The sequence below is a fragment of the Pagrus major genome, chromosome 2 (genome assembly GCF_040436345.1).
Source record: "Pagrus major chromosome 2, Pma_NU_1.0".
Lineage (NCBI taxonomy): Eukaryota > Metazoa > Chordata > Actinopteri > Spariformes > Sparidae > Pagrus > Pagrus major.
Window position 1 is genome coordinate 19,234,591 of NC_133216.1, and position 21,758 is coordinate 19,256,348.

Consider the following 21,758-nt stretch of genomic DNA (forward strand, 5'->3'; position numbering starts at 1 on the left):
TGAATTTATATATTAAACATCAAGAAAACATACGAAAAAAATGGTTGTAATAATCCTAAATTGCATGTGAAAACCCCTGTGCGCGTACGATTATGATAAATACAGTAGGTCCAGGTAAACTGTGTTTTACAGCAGTGAGTTTGGTCATAGTTTTGCCATTTGCTCTTGTTTTCTCATTTTTGAGCAATGTCACTGAATTCCCATATGTCACCAAAAACAGTAAATTAGTGAGTGCAATGTTGCTGTCACCAAAATCCCCACAGGATGAAAACTACAAAAATAAGACCCACGTTTAATACCGCTTTTGCTTTTTCCACCATGTCTATTTTCTTGACATCACTGTTATTTGACATCCTTCCATTTTCCCTCCCACTCATTTGTCTACCTCTCCATCTCTCTCGCTACAGGTATGACTTTGTTGAAGTGGAGGACCGATCAGAGACCAGCACAATAACTTGGGGTCGCTGGTGTGGGCAGAAGGCACCGCCTAGTCTCAACTCCAAAACCAACAAGCTCAGAGTCACCTTCAAGTCTGATGACTACTTTGTTGCAAAGCCGGGATTCAAAGTCTACTACTCACTGCTGGTGAGCCGCGCTCTTTCGCTGAGACAAACACACACACACACACATACACTGTAACACACACACAGCTGACGATGAATCATGAGCTGTTATTTGGGACACAGCTTAAGGTTTGTAGTATTTCTTTTGTCACACTGGGTTTATCCCAGGAATCATTGCAATGCTCCAGGTGAAATGCCTCTTCCTCTCTTTTACCTCCACTTGGCAATAAAAGAGAGAGATGGAATGATGGGGTGAGATAAAAGCAAGGCAGAGAGGTGGGATCTGGTAGCAATGTCGGTAAAATGCCAAAATGTATTAGCCGACTGTTCTTTTCTGACACGTCCACTCGACAGCAGAGGAGAGATGGAGGGATTGGGGGAGGAGGGCAGGAGGGATGATGAGAGAGGGTTCTTTTAAAGGCTGTCAAAGGAACGGATAAGGAGATTAGCTTTGTCATTCTGTCAGGGGGAGGAAAGAAGAAAGAGAGGGATTCTGATTTTGAAGATGTTCTCCCACCCTATAATCAGAGGGGAAAGGGGAAGAGAAAGAGCAGCGGAGAGACAGAGAGGCATTTAAAGATGTTCCCTGGCTTCGCCTTTTATGAGTGCAGAGGAGAGAGAGGGGGAGAGACACAGCATCACAGACGGGGTTGAACTGGTGGCATCGCTTATTATCAGAGGGAAAAAAAAGAGGTGTGAGTACAGACGGAGTAAAGGGTACAACAGAGAGAGAGAGAGATACTGTATTTGCAGACGATCCTTCACTTTCTACAGTCAACACCAAAAATCCTCATCACCTTAAAGAATTTGGCTTTCATTTCCTTTAATGTCAGCAAATCCCACGAAAAGACCAAGACTAACCGATGTGTTTGATACTTTCTCAGTCCAAAGCTCTTTGGTTCTTACTACAGATGTGAAGTTAAATGCAATATCTTTCTTTATTCAAAATGAGCTCAGCAGTTTCCTAAAACAGCTGGGCATTGTAGTTTTTAGCAAATGGCATTCAAACTGGAGCAAATAGTGCATTTGTTGGGGACTATTTTTAGCCGCGGAATGATACACATTTGGTATGCTAGGTAATATTTATGGCAGCAGTACAGTGTTTGAGGGATTGAGTCAAAATGAACTACGGTGTCCATGTTTAGCATAATGAAGTTATCATCACCTAGTGCGAGGCCACAGATATACTTGCTTTTCACAAGAGAAATCCCACAACCATAAACTGTATGTTTGAGCCAGATGAGTCCTAGAAAGCAACTTTTGGGTTGAGCACCTCATTCAACCCAAAATAATAACAACAAAGTAAAAGTACCTCAAATTATAACTCCCTTATCTCTCTCCCTCAGACTCTCACTGCTTCTCCCTGTCTCCCCTTCCTCTGCACCCTTTGTTATTCCTCCTCTGGTCAAACAATCACACCTCAGTACAATTTAAACAGAATCCAGCTCTTGGGGCTTATCTTATTTGATCCGTTTTAGCCATTTTTCAAAGAGCTCCTGTGTTTGAGCGTGCGCTCTTGTCTTTCCATCTTTCACACCGAGACACATACACACAGCTTGTCTTCAGCTAGACGGGAGCTGTGTGTGTGGCTTAATTTAGCAGGTCTAATTTGTTCTCTCCAGACCTGTCGAACAGATAAGATGGAGGAGGAGAGGCGGCGACGAGGGGAATGGAGGCCGAGGGAGAATGAGGAGAAGCTCCATTGGAAGGAGAGAACAGGTGTCTGAGATGGTATCGGCGTGTCAGCTAATGACTAAAACAACCTGAGCTGAGAGAGCAAGTCTGAGGGAGAGGGAGGCATTTTGAGATACAACGGAGGCTGACTAGACAGAAGAATAACCATGAGGGAAAGCGAAACAGCATTAGGTTGATGGAGAGAAAGGCAGAGTGGAAGCATACAGGGAAAACAGTGAATAAAGACCAAAACACAACACGTTGTCACCACTAAACCTCTGCCATGTTTAAAATCCATGTGTCAGGTTTCTCCAAATCAACCTGAGTCTCTGCCGTTCTGATTAGAGCTCTTCACAGGTCCTCTGGGTTCTTAGTAACCAAATCCTGACCCAGGACCAAACTGGAGCTAGGTCTGGACAGGGTTGCATTCTTTGCCAGATGTTTTGGGTCTACAGTATAAGTCCTGATTGGATCCATGCGGACTCACTGTCAGATCTGATCACATGTGTTTCAGAAATTGACAGCAGGGGACAATGTGTCCTTTGAGGCTAAACGGAGAGTGTTAACTTTTATATGCAGGAAAAATGATTTGTCGCTGCTCTTTATGACCTTTAATGGCTGCTTGTTAATTAGAGGAGCTTCGTGCCACTGCAGTGCTGGCGGTCGCTCTCTTCAGACATAAGCACTTCATAGGTCTTAGATGGATTGGAAGCTATTTGATCTCAAAAATGGTAAGTATGAATTGTTTCGAGTTCCATTAGAAGCTGATTGAAATCTAGACGTCATCACGGTAGGTGGTTTGCGACACATTCCACCCACATATTGAAAAGGTGTTAATGAATCTGTCTTTCCATTTTCTCTCCGTCTCATTAAGCTTGAGGGAAAAGAGTCTTTAACAATTTCAACACCTCCAGTAATACACAGGGCATAACAAGATGTCGTAGCAGTTGTCTGATGTGTTGAGGAAGCGCTGTCGATAAGAGTCGTAAAGACGAGCCAAACACTTATCTTGCTTGTAGTCCATCAGTGCGAGTTATCCGTGTTTGTGTTAGGCTCTGCACAATTGTTACAGTAGATAGCTGCTTAACTATTAAATGTTTAAGTGCCCATTTACTCTTAGACTGGTGATATTTAGCCAATACACAACAGCTTCAGGAGCATCACCACTACTTGCCGTGCTAGAGTGAGGTTTATGCAGGTTTGCATGAAGCCCGGGAAAATCAGCCCATAAGCAAATGCAATATATGTGCACATATGTACAAAGCAAATATAAAATCTATTGTAAATTGGAAGAATTTCATATATCAACAGCCCATGTTTATGTATGTAAATTACATATTTTGGCACACATGTCACATGTAATTTACATATATGTATTTGTATAAATGTGTAATATACAAACTATACATATATGCATAGCATATTATGTACATATATATGAAAAGTTCATCATGTACATTATTTTAAAGCAGACATATAATGCTCATTTTCAGGTTCATAATCGTATTTTGGTTTACTGCGAGAATAGATTTTCATTCTTTGGTGCCCAAAAACAGCTCTGTATTCCCCCTCTGTCTGTTTTAGCTCCTGTCTCTTTAAGGCCCCTCCTCCCAAATACCCAGTCTCCTCTGATTGGTCAGCTCACACACACCTGAGCCATGTGATGTTTCTAGCTTTCAGTTAGCTTCACTTCTAACATGAATAGAGGCATATATTGTGCAAAAGTGTGACATGGCGACATAGTGTGATGTCAAGACAGAATTGTCACAGAAAAGACGAGGTGTTTCAGGACCAGTGATTTCTGTGGGAGAGATGAGATGCCATTTAACTTTCAATACCTTTTACATGCCAAGCAAAGGAAAAAACGAAAAAACATTAATAGATCTCCATATATACACAAATTTTTACTATTGGTATTTCATATATGTTATAAAACTATATATCCATGTATCTAAGGATGTATGTATGTAATAATCATATATTGCCTTAAAGGTTACATATATGGTAGCAACAGCTCTTGATATAGGAGCAAACATGTCACATACTACATTTTTTGTATTAGAAGGCAAATGGAGACACATATAATATATCATAAGTATAAATAAAATTGTATTTATAGCCATCTATATGAGACACTGAAAGGGGACAAAACAAGGGGTCTATTCAGGTCGACCACATTTTAGATTGGGTCTCATTTTCCTTAGATCTTTTTTGGATTGCATCTCTTTGAAAGAAAGTTTGTGTAGGCCTCGAAAGAAAGGGACCTGAATTGACCTTTATGTGGAAAATAAGAATACGACTGCTCCCCCTTCCAAAGAAACAAAAGCCCACCACCCGCAGGCAAAATAGCAGTCGAACGGCCTTCTCATTATTCATGTCACTTGTTTTTGCCCAAATCATTATTCTTTGATCCTTTTGAATTCTTGTTTTCAAAGGGTGTGATTCGTCATCTGCAGTGCAGTCTTACATGAAGTAATGAGAGCTTTTGATTGCATAAGATAAACATTTTAGGAGCTATTCGGTTATTAATGTTCAAAAAAACCCTCTACAAGTGCCAAATCAGCCTCATTATATTTACTGTGAACAGACGCAGCCCTTAGATTGTCTTTGTAAGACTTCAGAACCTTATAGATCTCTGCTTGTGTTTGTTTGTTTCCAGTATTGATTTCGCTTGTCTGGGATCATACAAGCAATTGTAACGTATTCTGGTTGGGTATTCCTGTGATGTGTTGCTAAGCCAGGTGCAGCGGGAACAGACTACTGATTGAGGAATATGATCCAAGTTAGTTCCCAGAATCCCACTTGAGTCATCCAACATGTGTGCTCTCCATACAGACTGAAGTAATGGATATTTCCATGGGATATGACGGAAAATTAAACCAGCGTTGTGTGTGTGAGAGAGATGATAAATTACTTATAAACTGATATATTTTAATATACTGCAGGTTAAGAACAGAAGTATCACAGTAAACTTCAAGAACAACAAGATCAGTCACTGTTCTACATGAGGGGGAACATTTTACTGGCTTAAACTTGAAAAGTATCTTAGACTAAGGCACAGATGAGACAGCAAAAATGTGGCTGGTGAGATTTATCTACAAAGTAAAATGCCCTCTGGCGAGACACTAACTGGTCATGCGAAGTAAAAGTCGACAGGGAAATGCCCTCGCCTTCCTCACCAACTACCACACACTCAATCCTCAGCTGCTTCACTGTCCAGTTGTACAAAATGGAGGTTGAAAAGGGCAGCTCCCTGATGTCCCCTCCACTAGACTGCTACTGTAAATAAGAATTTGCTCCCTCGCCAGCAGTGAATTCACTGTGACCACTGTCTGAAATACATTGTTTGCTTCTATAGCAAACGTTGCCTCATAGAATGTGCAAGAAATTATATTCAAAAACAATTCACCTACAGGATGAGCTTCTTTTCCGCAGCGAAAGTAGAAGCTGGAGTAGCAGATGTAGCCGCTATATTTAACATGCTATTTTTTTGAAGGTGCAATATGTAAGAATGTGTCTTCTGCTGAATTCATACTCCCAAACAAACAGGGGCACCATATCACCAGGGTAACTGCTAACTCTATCTTGTTTATACAGCCATGACTGAAGCTACAGTTAGCGCAGTTAGCTGTGCAGCTAGCCGGACTACTGGGGTAGTGTTGTGTTCACACCGCTAGCACAAAAGTTTTGTACCGCTGGGAGAAAGAGGTTTTCAGGCCCGGGGCTAGCTGATTAGCATGTGAACTATAGTAGATACCTCTGCAGCACAAGACATAGATGTCTCTGACATGCCAAATTTCTTCACATTTTGTTCATATTTTTAGTTAATATTTGAGTGTTTTGAACTAAAGTTCTTACATATTGCACCTTTAACATTGATACATGAAATCAACACATTCTTTTATTTCCTTCTGCCATTTCTTTATAATGAGACATAACAAAGAAAAAACATGTTTACATGTTGGATTTTCGTGTGCATACTGCTTTGTATAACAAAAGATAATCAGTCAATCTGTTGATTGTTAACTACTTCAGGCGCCCTCACACCTGTTTTTGTAGGAGTCAAACAAACTCTGGCATGATTGCTAATTTGGTTCGGTTCACTTAGGCTTCAATAACAGCTGTCAATCAAACTCCAGTGCTAAACAACTACAACAAAGACCACTTTAAACTATGTGTCGCAGTCCACTGTGGTGTGGTTGATTTGGAGTGTAACGGCAAAACAGACCAACCACAGTCTGGCGGGATAGAAGATGTGATATTAGCATGAATTTAAAAAATAAGCTTCTATTAAATCCATGTGTTGAAGATGTAAAGAAAGTGATCTATATATGCTACGTTTATAAATATGCAAGATGATTTGATGATGACGGTGCAGTAGCATGAATGCACGCTGCACGTGAGTGCAGGGATTAAACTTTGAAAGTGCAAAAGACTTCAAATTAAATGGAAAGTGTCACGGCACGTACCTTTGCAGTTCCTCAATAAAAAATGAGTGAAACATACCAGCGACACAGTAACTATCCCTGCTAATAATAAAGTAGAAGACGCTTCTTTTCTGTTAAATAAGTAAAGTGCAGCATGACTTGCTATCTTTCACCAGGATTTGATTTCCCCATAGAGCCAGCAGTCAGAACATTCGACTTACTCCTCCTGACTCGATTATAATAAGTCAGTGTGAACATTAAAACCCAGTAGAACTTGGAGGCAACAATTTATCATTTTTGTCCAGAAGGAATAAACCAAACTGCAGTTGGAAAAGTGACCTTAGTTTTAGTGTTTAAACACAAACCTGCAATGAGTTTTAATCTGTTTCCTGTTTTCAATAAATGCAAACATTTGCATATCCAATTCTCACTCAACGAGAAGACATCTCATAAATACCAAAAATATAAAAAAACATGTTGGGATATGAATGTGAGAGCATAAGAGTTTGGTGCTGTAGCCGGCAGGTGACTTTCTGTATGTGCTCAGAAGGTTCCAGTCCTCCCTCCACATGTTCCCTGATCCCTGTCTCTTCGACTCTTTTACAACCCAATTAAGTGGCCCAGATGTGCTTGAAATCAAGAATTTAACCTTAAAAGGAAATGAGACTAGGAATCTGTAAACATGCATTTACTCACACACACACACACACAGAGAGAGAGAGAGAGAGAGAGACACACACACACTTACAGGAAACCTTCTGACCTCATTCACAGCTGGTTTGGGCCTGCATTTATGTGTATGAGTACATTTATCCAAAGGCCACAAGAATGCAAGAATCTGTTAAACAAAAACCTTTGCACACTGACAGGCTTTGATGTCAGCTCTATTACATTAGCAGACACACACTTGTTCGAACACATACACACACCGAAGCAAAGTGAGGGCACTGTGTCTTTGAAGTGCGGTTGAGACAGATTAACTGTTCCATATTGACCGGAGATGGTATTTAAGACTCTTCAAGGAGAGGGATTCGATAGCCAGGGAGATTTTATGTGTGTGTAGTCAAGAGGGTGATGCCCGGAGACAGTGTGTGTTTGTGCGTATGTGTGAAAGATGGAGGGAAAAAGACAAAGAATGCGTGCATGTCTGCCAAATATGTCAGTCTGATGAGTGTTTATCACCTAAACATGCTTTGACCAGAGTTTGATTTCTCTCTCACACACACACACACACCCATCCACACACACACACACACACACACACACACACACAGGCATGCTGTGACGGGCTTCGTTGGAAATTCTTTCAGGATTTTCCTGACATGCTAACAGTCCATCAGTTAGACAGGCAGACACCTGAATGTCTTGGATAACCTTAGATTATATGTGAAGCTTCACCTTGTCTCTACAAGCTGGCATGTATTTGAAAAGTAAACAAAGGAAGGGAACAGGACTGATAGCTGTAAGCTTTAGGCTTTATGATGATCATGATCTTTTTCAAACCCTTTTCATGTGGTTTTACTGTTGTTGTCTGGCCTCAACATCACTTAAAGTAACTCTGAGTAAATGCAGAAATATGTCTGAGAATTTATAGAAGAGAAGTAACGCAGGTAAAGTGCAGCCCACACCAGATAGATGTCTGTGGTGACATAAGTCACATTGATCATAAACAAGACCATGATTCCTTTAGACTTTGCATCAGTTTTATTTTACTTGATAGCCTCAATCGTTTATTATCAAGCTGCTTTTACCACTAACTGTAAAGCTAAGAAACACACAATATTTACTTAATTCACTCATTAATCCTCTTTCTTTTTCTTCCCGTCAGTGTGGTTTCTCATGCATTGTCTGCTCAATTGATCAATTGCTGATTGGTTATTTCTGCTGTCCATTCCTGCAGTATGAGACTCCTCTGCCTGCATCCAACACCAACTGGGAGGCGGTCACCATGCCCATGTCGGTGAGTCATGCATACTTAAACACATGTAAAATCCTAGAATTAAAGGATACCTATATGATGCTCATTTTCAGGTTCATAATTTTACTTTGGGTTACTACTAGAATGTGTTTACACGCATTAGTGCTCAAAAAACAAATCAGTTTTCTCATACTGTCCCGTGCTGCAACATTGCATTTCCCCTCTGTCTGAAACGCTCGGTTTTTAGCTCCTTGATGTAGTGGCAAGTGTGGAAGAGCTAGCTGGTTAGCATGCTAACTTCAATAGATATCTCTGCAACACAACACATAGACATCTTTGACATAACTCAAAACTGTTATTTATTCACAATGGGTTGATCATTTTGGTTCATTTTTGAATGATTTTGACTGAAAATCTTATATGTGCATTTTTTTAAACGACAATGGCTGCACTAATGAATGTGACATATGGTCCATTTGCATAGGCGGACACACACCCACACACAGAATACACTCATGCATGTATGTATTGTGTTTATTATGCATGAAGCTTGACATGTAAAATGACATGCTTACTTGGACTAATGCTTTCCTAAGAACATCAGTGTAATTTGTGTGTGTCTGTGTACGAGCAGTGGGGTTCAGTGACATACGTGACCATGATAATTAGTGTGCGTCGAACTGTGTTGCAGTTTTTCTGCATGGATTAATAATAATAGCGTGTGGGTGTATGTTTTAGCGCGTAGATGTATAGATGTGTCACTGGCAGTGCAGATGAGATGTACGCGACGTACAGTTTGATGGCCTCTTCGCTTTATATTCAAATGAGGCTCTGAACAACTATCTGCTTCGTGGGTTTTCCAAAGATTTGTGGTCGTTTCACATTGAATTCAGGAAGGTAAATGTTACGCACTACTGAGAAAAACAGTGTGATTAGTTCAGTAGAACAATGAATACCTCGGTGATATGTTGGCTTTCATTTCTAAATAGAAAAAAACAACAATTTATAGTGAAAGTAAATACACATTTTATTAGAAAAGTAATCTAATAGTGCTTTGACTTCAACATTCAGTTGAACCATTACATGAGTCAGAATCACGTTTTGCCACTTAAGTTATCACTATAATGTATACTCATTAAGCCACCGTATTGAAGCTCTTACAATATATGCTGACAAATGTTAAGTCTCAGAGGTGCACTTCAGTTCTCAGTTCTGAGTCTCCCTCCATAAGCCCCTAACATCTTCCCATCACTTACCCTCATCCTTTGACCCATGTGGAAGTCAGTACTGATTATGGCAGCTGAAGTCACAGGCATAATAGCCCCACATGCTATAAGACTTTGATTGCAATCGCCTCCCAGCTAGATGAATAGTCTGCAGCAGGGAGATTGGGCCACCTAGGAATCATCCGTGATATGTTGCTGCTTTCCTCACCCCATCTTAGTGACGATGGAAAACTAACAACAAAGAAAATCATGTTAAAAATGTGAGAAAAATTTAAAAAATTCCTGTTTGACTTTTTTACTTGTCTTTATTGTCTTATCTTTATCTCAGACTATATGTTGAGAGAATGACTGTGACTGTATGACTTGCAAAATAAAATATGGCACTAACAGTTTATTTAAGACAGGAATTATTATTCGGGAGGAGTTAGTATGTTGTTAAATTTGCTAAATAATATAGCAGATGAAGGTATTGGAAAAAAAATCTCTTAAATTTTAGGCTGACTTAAAATCCAGATTTTCAAGCATGTAATAATTACGAGCATTTCTAACACAGTCAAACTCAATCTCACACCCAGGTTTGACTAGAGCTGCAACGATTAGTCAACTAATTGATTGATAATAAAACCTGGCACCTATATTGCCCACAAGGCACCTTAGTCACTGAGTGACATCACTGGAGGCGGTTCATCAGTTGCACCAACTGCAGTAGTACTCCACAAACCAACTTTGATGTGTAAATTTGGTGGAGTTACCCCTGAAAGTAATTTAGAAAATGCTGTTTTCAGGCTCTCAAATATGGAGATTTTTTGCTTTTCTCTGTTTTATATCATATTAAACTGTCTGTGGGATTTGAACTGACAAAACAATAAATTTAAAGCATCACCTTGAACTTTGAGAAATTGGGACGGACATTTTTCACTATTTTTAGGCTGCTGTCACTGGAACACAAGCCAGTCTGCTGTACTACGGCCTATAGACTATGTTTTCTTAACTTACAGTAAATGTCAGACTACTGTTTATACTGTTTTTACATCTTGTATGAATTCACAGATGGAGAGTATTTATCATGCTCCACAATACATACATTTATATTACAATGGTATATTACTGTAATTGAAATGCATCACAGATTCTGAAAGAAAGCCAAGTAGATTAAAGAAGGGGATGCTGACTGACATCAGGTCAAGACATCTCCTTGAAAATGTTTCCAATTCACTAAAAGCTCTGTTTGAAATGTTAAGCAGGGATCTCTGAAATGACTGGTTGTGTTAGAAGAATCTGAGTCACCATGACTAACAGTCACTTTGGCCTTTATATTCATTGTTTCTTGTGTCTTTGTGGCAGCGTGAAGGTTGTTGATGTCTCTTGACTTCTGTAAATCTTCCAATAAGTCCTTGGATATCCTTTCAATGCTTGCTGTGCTGACCTTCTAACCACAGCACATGCTGTAATCACAGCAGGAACACGTTGTAAGCCACCAAGAACATTGTGAAGGATTTCACCAAGTTCAGAAAACTTAATTTAAGTTTCCTCAGCTGTAGAAGCGCCTGTCCTATCTGTGAATATTGCTGTTACTCTTTGCAGGACAGTGGTGTAGGACAGATGCCAGCAGCCGTCACAGAAGTTCCTTTCTCATTGGAGGATTTGGACCGGACCATAGCCGCCTTTGACACTGTCGAACAGCTTCTCAGATCCCTGAGCCCAGACACCTGGAGACAGGACCTGGACAGCATCTATACTCAGACACACATACATTATAGATCCAGGGCCTATCATTTGGCGAGCAGACATAATAAAGGTAAGATCTCCAAGTTTTACAAGCCACACATGAACAAAAAACAAATGTTCATCATCTCAAACACATGTATTATCGTCACACAGTCTCTCAGGATGGCAGAGCAAAAAAAAAAAACATAGATGGCCTTCAGTTTTGCAGCATTACATAATCAGAAATGTCTGTCCTTCCTGTGATCCCTCCTCTGTTGCCTTGCTTAGGTTTCTTCCATTTTTGTCGGGGAAAAGATTTTTTCAACTATAATGAGAGGCCAAAGAGCTGACAGTGACATGTTGTGTAAGTAAAGTTGATGCGGGAAGATGAGAGCAGCGATGTTCTCAGCCCGTTTTATTGTGCTGCAGATGGCGATCATCAGCGACTCTGCTGCGTTCACAGTATTTCGTCGCAGACTGGTGCAGTCGTTGGTAGCTGGTGTGATAGAGGGGAGGGGAGAGCGTGCCGCCTTGTGCTGACCAAGACAGACCCACACAGCAGGAGGCCCATTCTCACTTTTTGAGCTATACAGAAAGCTCAGTGGTACAGCATAGAGGTGGACAAAGTCTATGGCCCGGTAATTTGAAAGAAATTATGAGTCAGGGATGTAATGACTGTGATGGATTTTGAAAGTCTAACTGGACGTTGCATATGTATGATTTCTAACTTCACTGCAGTGCCCTTTATGTCAAAAACTGATGCTAATGAGGGAAAGCATCATAGTTTGAAGCTTACGTCCAGCGACCGTGCTGCCATATTTGATGAGCGGGGAGTGACAAACGTGTTAGCTGAACATACAAATGGGGAAAAAATTAAGATGAGAAGAGCATTCTGATAAATTCAGGTGTGAAAATACTTTTTCAACTTGAAAGACCTGTGTATGGAAACATAAAAGATCATGATGAAAAAGGAAAACAGCTCCTGATGCAACAACACACCGTAGCCTGAATAAATGGTTGCATCATCAAAATGAGCAATTTGCCTCAAGTGGGTCTCAAAGTGAGTCAGTGACAGATTTAAGGTGACACAGGACCAGAAGTTCAAGGCAATTCTTTACTGTGAAGTCAACAACCTTAAGTCACCAAGGCAATAGATTGTGCCTTCATTTTAGCTGATATGAAATTTTGGCACGCAAGCGCTTATTATACACACATGTTACACACGTGAGAGCGTGTGTTCAGGTGTGTGCGTGGGATTGCTTAGTGTATAGAAGCACTGAAGCTTGCAACAAACCCGAGCACTTTCGCCCCCCCATCTCTCTCACCTGTGCTTTGTATCCCTCTCTCTTTCTACCTGAGGGCTCTCCTGTTCCTTAGTAAATATTAGTGCTTGACAGCAAATCCATCTCTATTTATCAGTGCATGTGTGTGCTCGGTCGGCATGAAAATGCTCCACATGTTGGGGGAGTTTGTGCATGTTGCAGCACTACAGAGAGGTGCATAGGTGCTGCGGGTCTTTGATATACTGTACCAGCGTAGCGCTCTCTAATTGGAAATTCAACCTGTGCAGCGGAGCAGAAATGTGCCGCAGTCAGCAGCTTAGCTTTGTTTTCATTAAGACGCGCACACACACTCAGAAGCTTACACCCACCTTTGTTCCCATGAAGGACACAGAGTCTGACCCTAATGTTAATTGGGACACTTTTAAGTCTGAGTCACTCACACATGAATAACATTAACACAAAAACATACTTATACAAACATCTAAACTCCTACTACAACTTTAGAGCAGAATAATATCCGTACATTTCACATGCACAGATGCGACACTTTTTTTTTCACGTTGCTGGCTGTGTGAGCGACACAGTCATTCTCACAGCATTGCTTGCTCTCAGTCTTTCTGTCTTTTTCTCCCACACACTCCCTGACAGGGTTCCACACCACTGCTTTTTCTGAGATTACACTTATTCCCCTTAAAAAGACACAAACTCAGCCCTGCAAGCCCACACACACATAACCTGTGCTTTTATCTTTACTGATACAGCATAAACATGCAATTTACTCCCGCACGTAAGCATATGTACCTGTTGTCCCCTGCGTTTAGTGTTAAAAGGTGTTATTGAACTTACCAGCTCCTTCACATCAAGCCTTGCATCACCTCAAGAGATGTAAACAAACATTAAGAATGTCAGAGATACCTGTCATGACTCTTGTCATCCTCACATTCATGTCATCATCTGTGAGACCTTCACTTTGTGAAAATCTGCTATTTGGCTCTTCAGTTAAATCATGAAAAGAGAAATGATGGGTTCTCTGTCACCTGTACCTTTCACAACAAAAGGAGATGCAGAAAAAAAGGTTTCTGTGATTTGGCTGTGAGCTGTGTCAGAACGCTGGGTCTGTACTGTCGTCCTAGAGGATGAGATGAATGCGTAATGCTCAACACTCCCTCCATGTTACACCTTCGATTAGCAAGTTAGCTATGGTAGCTGTTACTGTGTCTGACCTGCAAAAATAAATAAATAAATCATGCATTTTCTCATGTAGATAGGGCTAATACATCATTAATAAACTGCTGCATATCCAGTATCATTCTGACAGCTTAACAAGAGATTAATTTGCTTTATCCTGAAGGACGACATGGATTGGAGTTCTGTTCAGTATTTTGTATTCATACAACTTAAAGCCTAAGAGCTTGTTATTGAGACGCACATATGACAATGTAAATACTATCTTTAAAGGTTCAATATGTAATATCTATAAAATAATTTTAGTATAAAAGGTTGAAAAGTTAACTTAAAGTACAAGGTTCAAGGTCAATAGCAGGGTTTCAAAAACAACTAGGTTTAAGTCCTTTTAAAATCAACAGAATATCAAGAAACAGTTTTGATGTTGTGTCAAAGCTGTCTATGTATTGTGTTGCAGAAGGTATCTACAGTACTGAAGTCAGCATGCTAATCAGCTGGCACTAGCCCATCTTATCTCTCTCAGCTTGTTTAGTCTAATAAATAAACAACATTAACTCACAAATGTCAAGAAAGTAAAAATGCTAACACCTGTTTTCCTTATTTAACAGATAATAAAACCTTGCACTTTCTAAATTCAAGTCTCTCTCTTTAATCAAACTATTGCGTTGATAACTCTTTGTAAAACGATGTGATTTAGCTAGCTAGCCAGTGGCAGCTTATTGCTACAGCCAGTGATAGCTGCAGCAAAGAGTATAGTGAGCAGCACTCTGCGGTTCCTTTGGTGATGTGCTGCCCCCTATTTGTTTGAAACACCTTCGACAGGTGGCCAAATCTTACATATTGCACCTTTGATACACAGGGTTTCTTTCATTGACGGTGTCTTAGATGTTTTTATTTTAGAGCTACAGATGAGATGCACAGAGTACAATAGTTGGTGCAGAATAGTACATTACATTATCTACCTGTAGCTATGATGATCAGGTTATGGCAGTACTACAACTATTGCGTTTAAATACTATTTAAATAGTGGTTTGCATGATTCAGTGAATAGCCTTCTTTAAGAAGTCCATAGGACTTTAAACCAGGATGTACAGTACATTTATTTGTTATTAGAGATAAACTGAGTAGGTCAAATCAATCTATAGCAAATTATATAATTTCGGTTTTCACAATTTGTATAGAATATACCATTATTTGCTTCAAATTAGCACATGAGTGCTAACTTATTTTCACCCAAATGTTATGTCTCCATCCAAAGTACACACTAATAAATTCTGTTTTTCTTTTGATATTTGAAACATGACAGTGGCTGACACTGCTGTCCTCATTTAGCCTGATAATACACAAATGCAGACATAATCCACTTTTCATTTAGCCTACTGTACAATAGCGGATGTGCACACAGCAACTCTCTAAGACGGCACGCGGGACGGGATTTTAGAGGAGCATGCAAACACGTACCACCCCTCGCACACAACAGCAGGCATATGCAAATACACATACAGTACAGTCGCTTTCATTTGCTGTATTTCTTTTCTACATCCCTCTTGTATCTAATCTTATTAGGAAAACACTGTCTGTAAATATGTGCTGTTTTACCACTTTGATAAAAAAGACAATCAGGGCCGTCAAGATGAATACTGCACCTTCCACCTTCATCTCTCTCTCTTTCTTTGTATTGCCAAAGCAAATAATCACATCCCCTGCTCTTCTCTCTGTCTCTTCATTGTTGTTCATTGGGCTTCCCACATGCTTTATGTCACGAGTGGAAACCCCCACTGCAAAGATTTCTTTTTGTGAACAATTGCTTATTGATTATCAATGCCATTAGGGCTTCCCTTGACCCCACTGCACTCCCCTTTGATTTCTCTCACTCACACACAATATTGCACGTCAAGCAAATTTGTCATTGTTATACTAACGTGGACGATGTGATTTTAAGGTAGTTTCTCGTGCAGGACTGATTTTCATTGTTGCATTGTTGAAGCAAGACTCAAAGACAAGCCAATGGAAGCCAATCTCAGCAAGCGACACTGTTGTAGTTCACTGCAAGTATCGATCTTGACAAGTCATTTATTCTTGTATTGGGTCGTAAAAGCCCATTGTGCTTCAGTGAAGAGAAAAAGCTAGTGATGGGCCAAGAAATGTCATTCATCTTCACCGCAAATGGACTTGTTTCAAGAATATTTTACTTGTTTCAAAAAGGGTTACCCCATTTCAACCAGGCTTTGCTCTGTAATTGGCTCTTTGATCTTTGTCGGGTCTGCTTATTGGGAAAGCAACCAACCCGACATGGTACTGGTAATGGCCCTCAGAGCAAAACCCTGCTTCTACTTTCTTTCAGTTTCATAATGGTGAAAGATCTCCACACCACTTGTGGCCTTTAATGTTGTATGGGAGCAAAGGTAGTCAGGACTTGATGAAGATCGGAGCAACGATATTCCGACGAAAACCCATTGGTGACCACTTTAACCCTGCTTTTTTGGGACCCTGTCTTGGATAAACAGTGTTAAGATGCCAATACTTGGGCAGCCATTGATGTGTTTGGCCCTGAATGGCTTCAGCCTGGAGAACATGCAATTGTTCCCCTCTTTCGGAGTCAACCATCCTCAGTCCACTGTCAGTAGGAACTACTCAGAAGAACAGTTTAGTGATTTTTTCCCTCTTTCTGTTGGACAGAGGACAGTTTCATTCTACCATGAAGGTGAACGCATCAGCGATTTCTTCTTGTCGTGTTGCTTTTGCTGAGGGGATTGTTCAGTCATCCTCTCCTAAAGTGGTTTCTGCAAGTAGTGAAGCGCCTGAATTTAGTCCAGTGGGTGCCTCCCATGATCCTCAAGGCTGTCTCCTCTGAACCTCAGGAGACCATTAAGGGAGCGTCATTACAGCCTTTAGAGCAAGATTCAAGACTCCATGGTAACTGATGGATCAAACTGTGATGCTTTCTAAAATATCCAAACTATTCCAGTTTACTGTGGCACTCGCCTGCTTTGGTACTGTGTATTCACATCAATCAAGCTGTTTTGAATGAGGCCTTGCTTTCCCATTCCCTGTGCAGGGGGGTCCTAGAGGGCTCCTCCAAGGGCAAGTCTTTAGAGCCTGTTTACAGAATGAAAATGCTTCTGAAATACATATTTTACCTTCATGCTGTAAACATACAGAACAGCTACAATGTGATCAACGAGTGATGTGAGTAATTACAGGCAGCTATTATGAGGGAAGAAACGAGGGTACAACATTGCAAGGCTCCACTGGGCTTCATTTTGTACTCTTGGAACAGTTTAAATGCATAACCTCCTTTCTTTTCCAACAATAAAATAAACGGCACTGCACACAAGTGAAATTAACTCATTCACATGAGATTTTTTGCATTCTTAAAATTAAAAAAAGATTTTAAAACTACAGTGTATTCTTTGTAAATGTACACAGTCAGGGGGGAGTTATGCTTAACTATAGTAGTATTACATTGTTATTGTCTCTTTGGTAGGTTGGGCTGGCCACCGACCCAAAGCACCAGTATCTGACAAGTTGGGAATGAGACTTAACAATCAACTATCTTACAAATTGGACATTTAAGTAAAAGCAATAGTTCAATGACCTGGTGTAATTGCCACTCATGGTGTGGACAGCAGGGTGATGATTATCCTGCCGAGGACCTCAATGGAGAGAGCAGTCAATCTGCTGCTGATTGTTGCTCTTCTTTCTTCTTTCTTCTCTTTCCTATTCTTCCTTTCATCTTTTTTCTTATTTATGTGTCTCATCCATCCGTCAAACCAATTGTTGTCACTCTGGATAGCCTGCAGAATATGAACAAGATAACGTGTTGCCACTGTATTCCACATTCGTAGTCTCCTTCACTCTCCCATTCATCCCTCTGGCTTATAACTTAATCCGAGAAAATCCATACGCATGCTGGAGATGGTTCTTTCCATTACATATATACCTTTGCCATGCAAACATTCAAATAAATGCACACCTGCTACAGTTTTGCCTCAGTCTCTGATGCCAAAGTGAAACATAATATAAAAAAAACAGGCTAATATTGATCAAGCTGGTTCTGGCTCTCCCAGTCTTCCCTTTTGGACCAGGTGCTTTCATCCCAAATTTTCAAGTCAGCTTGTCCCATAGTCCCTTTAATTCTCCTGAAATGAGTTTTGAACCATTGCAACAGGCCAGTGAACAAAGCTCCTGTGTGCACAAACAAGATCATTTTCTCCAAAGTGATGACATGAAGAAAGACCGCAATCAATACATTCAATCTACAATCAATTAATGGGCCCCTGCTTCCTCTACTGGCGTGTGCTCGCTCTTTCTGCATCTTAATGTCTCTCTTTCTTCCACTCATCTCTCCATCTGTTCCTCTACAGTCAATTGTTGTTGCAATTGTACTCATATCTAATAGGCCTTCCCCATCTTCCAACCATTTTCATTCAATCAATATTGAGCATATTTTTTGTGTGAATTACAGCCACTTTGCCGTATTTGCCTCCCTCCCCCTGCTTCATTCTCCCTCCACTGCCACACATTTCTATTAATGGTTATATGAAGCAACAGACGAGCAATAATAAATAAAAAATGGCTTTTTGTCTCACCCACCCTCCCTTACTTTTTACATTAAGGAAAAACATTTGTTTTTTATTGATTGTTTCGTGCCATGTAACACAATAGTAACTTTGTCAATAACCAGTTGATGAGGAACTGATGTCTTTCTGTGTCTTGAAACAAATAAAGTAAAGTTGCCATGACAATAAATGCAAATGAGGAAAGAAAAGGCCAAACAAAACAAACACTTATTTTCTCTTTTCCTATCTCTGCACAGTTGATCTGAACCGTCTGTACGATGACGTCAAGCGGTACAGCTGTACGCCTCGCAACTACTCTGTAAACCTGCGCGAGGAGCTGAGGGCCACCAACGCCGTCTTCTTCCCTCGATGTCTGCTGGTCAAACGCTGTGGAGGAAACTGTGGCTGCGGAACAGATAACTGGAACAACGGCTGCACCTGTCAGGCCTCCAAGACCTCAGTCAAACTACACGAGGTAGGTCTTCTATAATGGAGACACACTGGTGGACCGGTCAAAGCATCACTCAAACTTTTTTCTTCGCTTTTTCATGTACCTATCATAAGATGTTAGGTTGTGACCTTGATGTTAGGTTGTAAGTATTTGTTTTAAGTTAGGCGACGTCTACAAAATTGGTATATGATAATGTCCCCTGTGAAAAATCTCCATGGACGATGCTATCGTTGTTGGAGATGAGGGTGACTTGGTAAAGTTTTATTTTAGTAAGCTTTATTTTGAAAGTCTAATCGGACATCGCATATGCCATATTGTAGCTAACTTGACCACAGAGCCTTTCATATGCAAAACCAACGCCAGAGGGGTAAGTAGAGGATCATAGTACGAAGCTTAACCCCACTGACCAAGCTGGCGTATTTGACGAGCTGGGAGTGAGAACGTGTTGGCCACTAATATAATCAAGCATGCTGGATTGGCCTAACTGGGGTCATGGTGATGTTGTCTCAATGAATGTTAATGTAGTGTCTAGCAACGACAGCTCCCACATGTCACAAATGCCAACAACTACAGGGCTCAGGGTTGATGACTGTCAGCTATTGGCAATGAACCAACCTTGATTTGTTTGAGCATTAGCATGAAACTTTAGGGTGACTGATGCATGATGATTATTGTCGTTTTTTCCTCTTATTTTATATCTCTGCATATAGTGACATGCTGTGGCCTTCACATTAATGCGACAGCGTTCAATTTAGACTTGAGCCCTGGTGGCAGTGTTACAGAAAAGTGATGGGGGTGCTTATTCAAACATGTAAAATTTCCAGTGCATTTAAGGCAGCTACCTGCGAGGGGCTAAAAAGATGGTGAGCGAGCGAGGAGGAGAGAGACGTGGTGTGCAGAGGCAGGAGCTGCATCCACAATGAAGCAGCAATGCACCAGTAGCCTCACACTTTCTCCCTGCTGCTCTCCCCCGTTCTTTTCCATGTCCACACCGTCCTTCTCTTTCCAATCTTTCCATATCTCTCCCAGTGCATTGTTAGCATTCTATCTTTCTCTCTCTCTCTCTCTGTGGGCTTCCATCATCCTTTCATTCTTCCCAATTCCCATTTTCAATTTATCCCTTTGCAATGAACCATTCTTGTTCTTAAGCCTGTCATTCATTCTTTTCTCTCTCTTCCCTCCATCTCTTTGTGTCTTTGTTCTCATATAGCTTCATTATTGAAACTTGGTCTGCAGGGCTTTCTCTCTCTCTCTCTCTCTCTCTCTCTGTTAAAAATCATACAATGGAAATTTAGACAAAAGTGGGATTTGGGTTGTAATTGTGCTTATGTGTGTGTGTGAGCATGTGTGTGTAAGTCACTGTGTACAACAGCATAATAAAGGTGTGTTTGTGTCTGTGTATAATGTACACGTCATGTTCTCATGAGTGTGTTGTTAGTGTGTTTTTATGCGTACGTGTGTTTCCATCACCTCTCCTTGTAGGCAGTCTAAGACCTGTAACTGCTTCCTTCACTGACTGAACTTCTATAGACTCACACTATTGTTTCAGTGCTGGGAAGTCCTGACATAAATCATGGGCAGCGTTGCTTTCACTGAGCCCTGGAGAACAAATTCACTGCATCAACTGTGGAACAGTCTGTACTTCCACTCTGTTTTCACATTAGAGTGGCACGTTGTGAACTTTGTGGCCATCTGCAACAATGTCAACTATAGTTAAACTAAATCTAACTATAACATCAGTTCCATGGTGTTAACAGAGCCTTGTAACCTGTTCCTTTACATTTGTAAACAATGAAACTTTATTTTAAAGGGGACATATTATTCTCATTTTCAGGTTCATAATTTGCAGTTACTACTAGAATAGGTTTGCATGCATTAATGCTCAAAAACATATCAGTTTTCCCGTACTGTCCAGTGTGGCAGCAATGTATCCCCCCTCAACGCTATGTTTTTGCTCATGTCTCTTAAAGGCCCCCCTCCTGAATATACCCAGTCTCTTCTGATTAGCCAGCTCACATACGCCAGAGCCAGCAACGCTAACAATAACGGAGCAGCTGTGCTAAATCAATTCTTACGTGTCAAGCTAGCAGCTAGGCGTAAATTATGCAAAAGTGTGACATGATGTTGTAGTGAGATGTCACAAAGTCACAGAATTAAAGGTGAGACTACTGCCGAGGTGTTTCAGGAGCAGTGTTTTCTGTGGGACAGAGGAGCTTCTGTTCCTGAGGACTTTGACCTTTTTAACTTTTAAAATCATTTACATTCACAAGAACATATATAACATACTGAGGGAATAGAAAACAAACAAAAAAGCATAATAGGTCTCCTTTAAAAAAAAAGTCTTTTAGTGCCTGATTTTTTGTATGTTTTGTCTTTGCACTGAATAAAACAGGAATTCCCGCTTGGTCAGTTATGATTAACACAAGGAAGGGTGGGCACGTAATTGTTTCCTCACGGCCCCCAGAGCTTCACAGAGCACTACAGCATTCTTAGAAACCTTGCCTTTTCTTCATAATCTCTATTTTGACGTCCTTGACTGGCTTCAATGTCAAGTTTTTTGCAATACGTGCAGTTACTCTCAGAGAGCAGTGTTTCTCTTTTCTGTGTTGAACTCCTGCAGTGATTTGTCATGAACGATGCTCTTTAAAACAGGATTCAGCTGCTCATTATTTTCTCTGCATGTCTCTCCCTCTTTCAAATTCAATTGGATTTATTGGCATCAACAACAATGACTTGGCAAAGTATTTTTTGACACTTACCAA

At 40.5% G+C, this 21,758-nt stretch overlaps 1 protein-coding gene across 1 annotated transcript in view; it reads left to right on the forward strand.

Annotated features, from left to right (window-relative positions):
• Positions 1 to 21,758, forward strand: part of pdgfd (platelet derived growth factor d) — a 59,691-nt gene that overhangs the window by 34,254 nt on the left and 3,679 nt on the right. The window contains exons 3-6 of the mRNA XM_073481217.1: positions 408 to 585; positions 8,565 to 8,624; positions 11,393 to 11,606; positions 18,803 to 19,020. Of these exons, the coding sequence (XP_073337318.1) occupies positions 408 to 585; positions 8,565 to 8,624; positions 11,393 to 11,606; positions 18,803 to 19,020 (670 nt within the window). The remainder of the gene's footprint in view (positions 1 to 407; positions 586 to 8,564; positions 8,625 to 11,392; positions 11,607 to 18,802; positions 19,021 to 21,758) is intronic.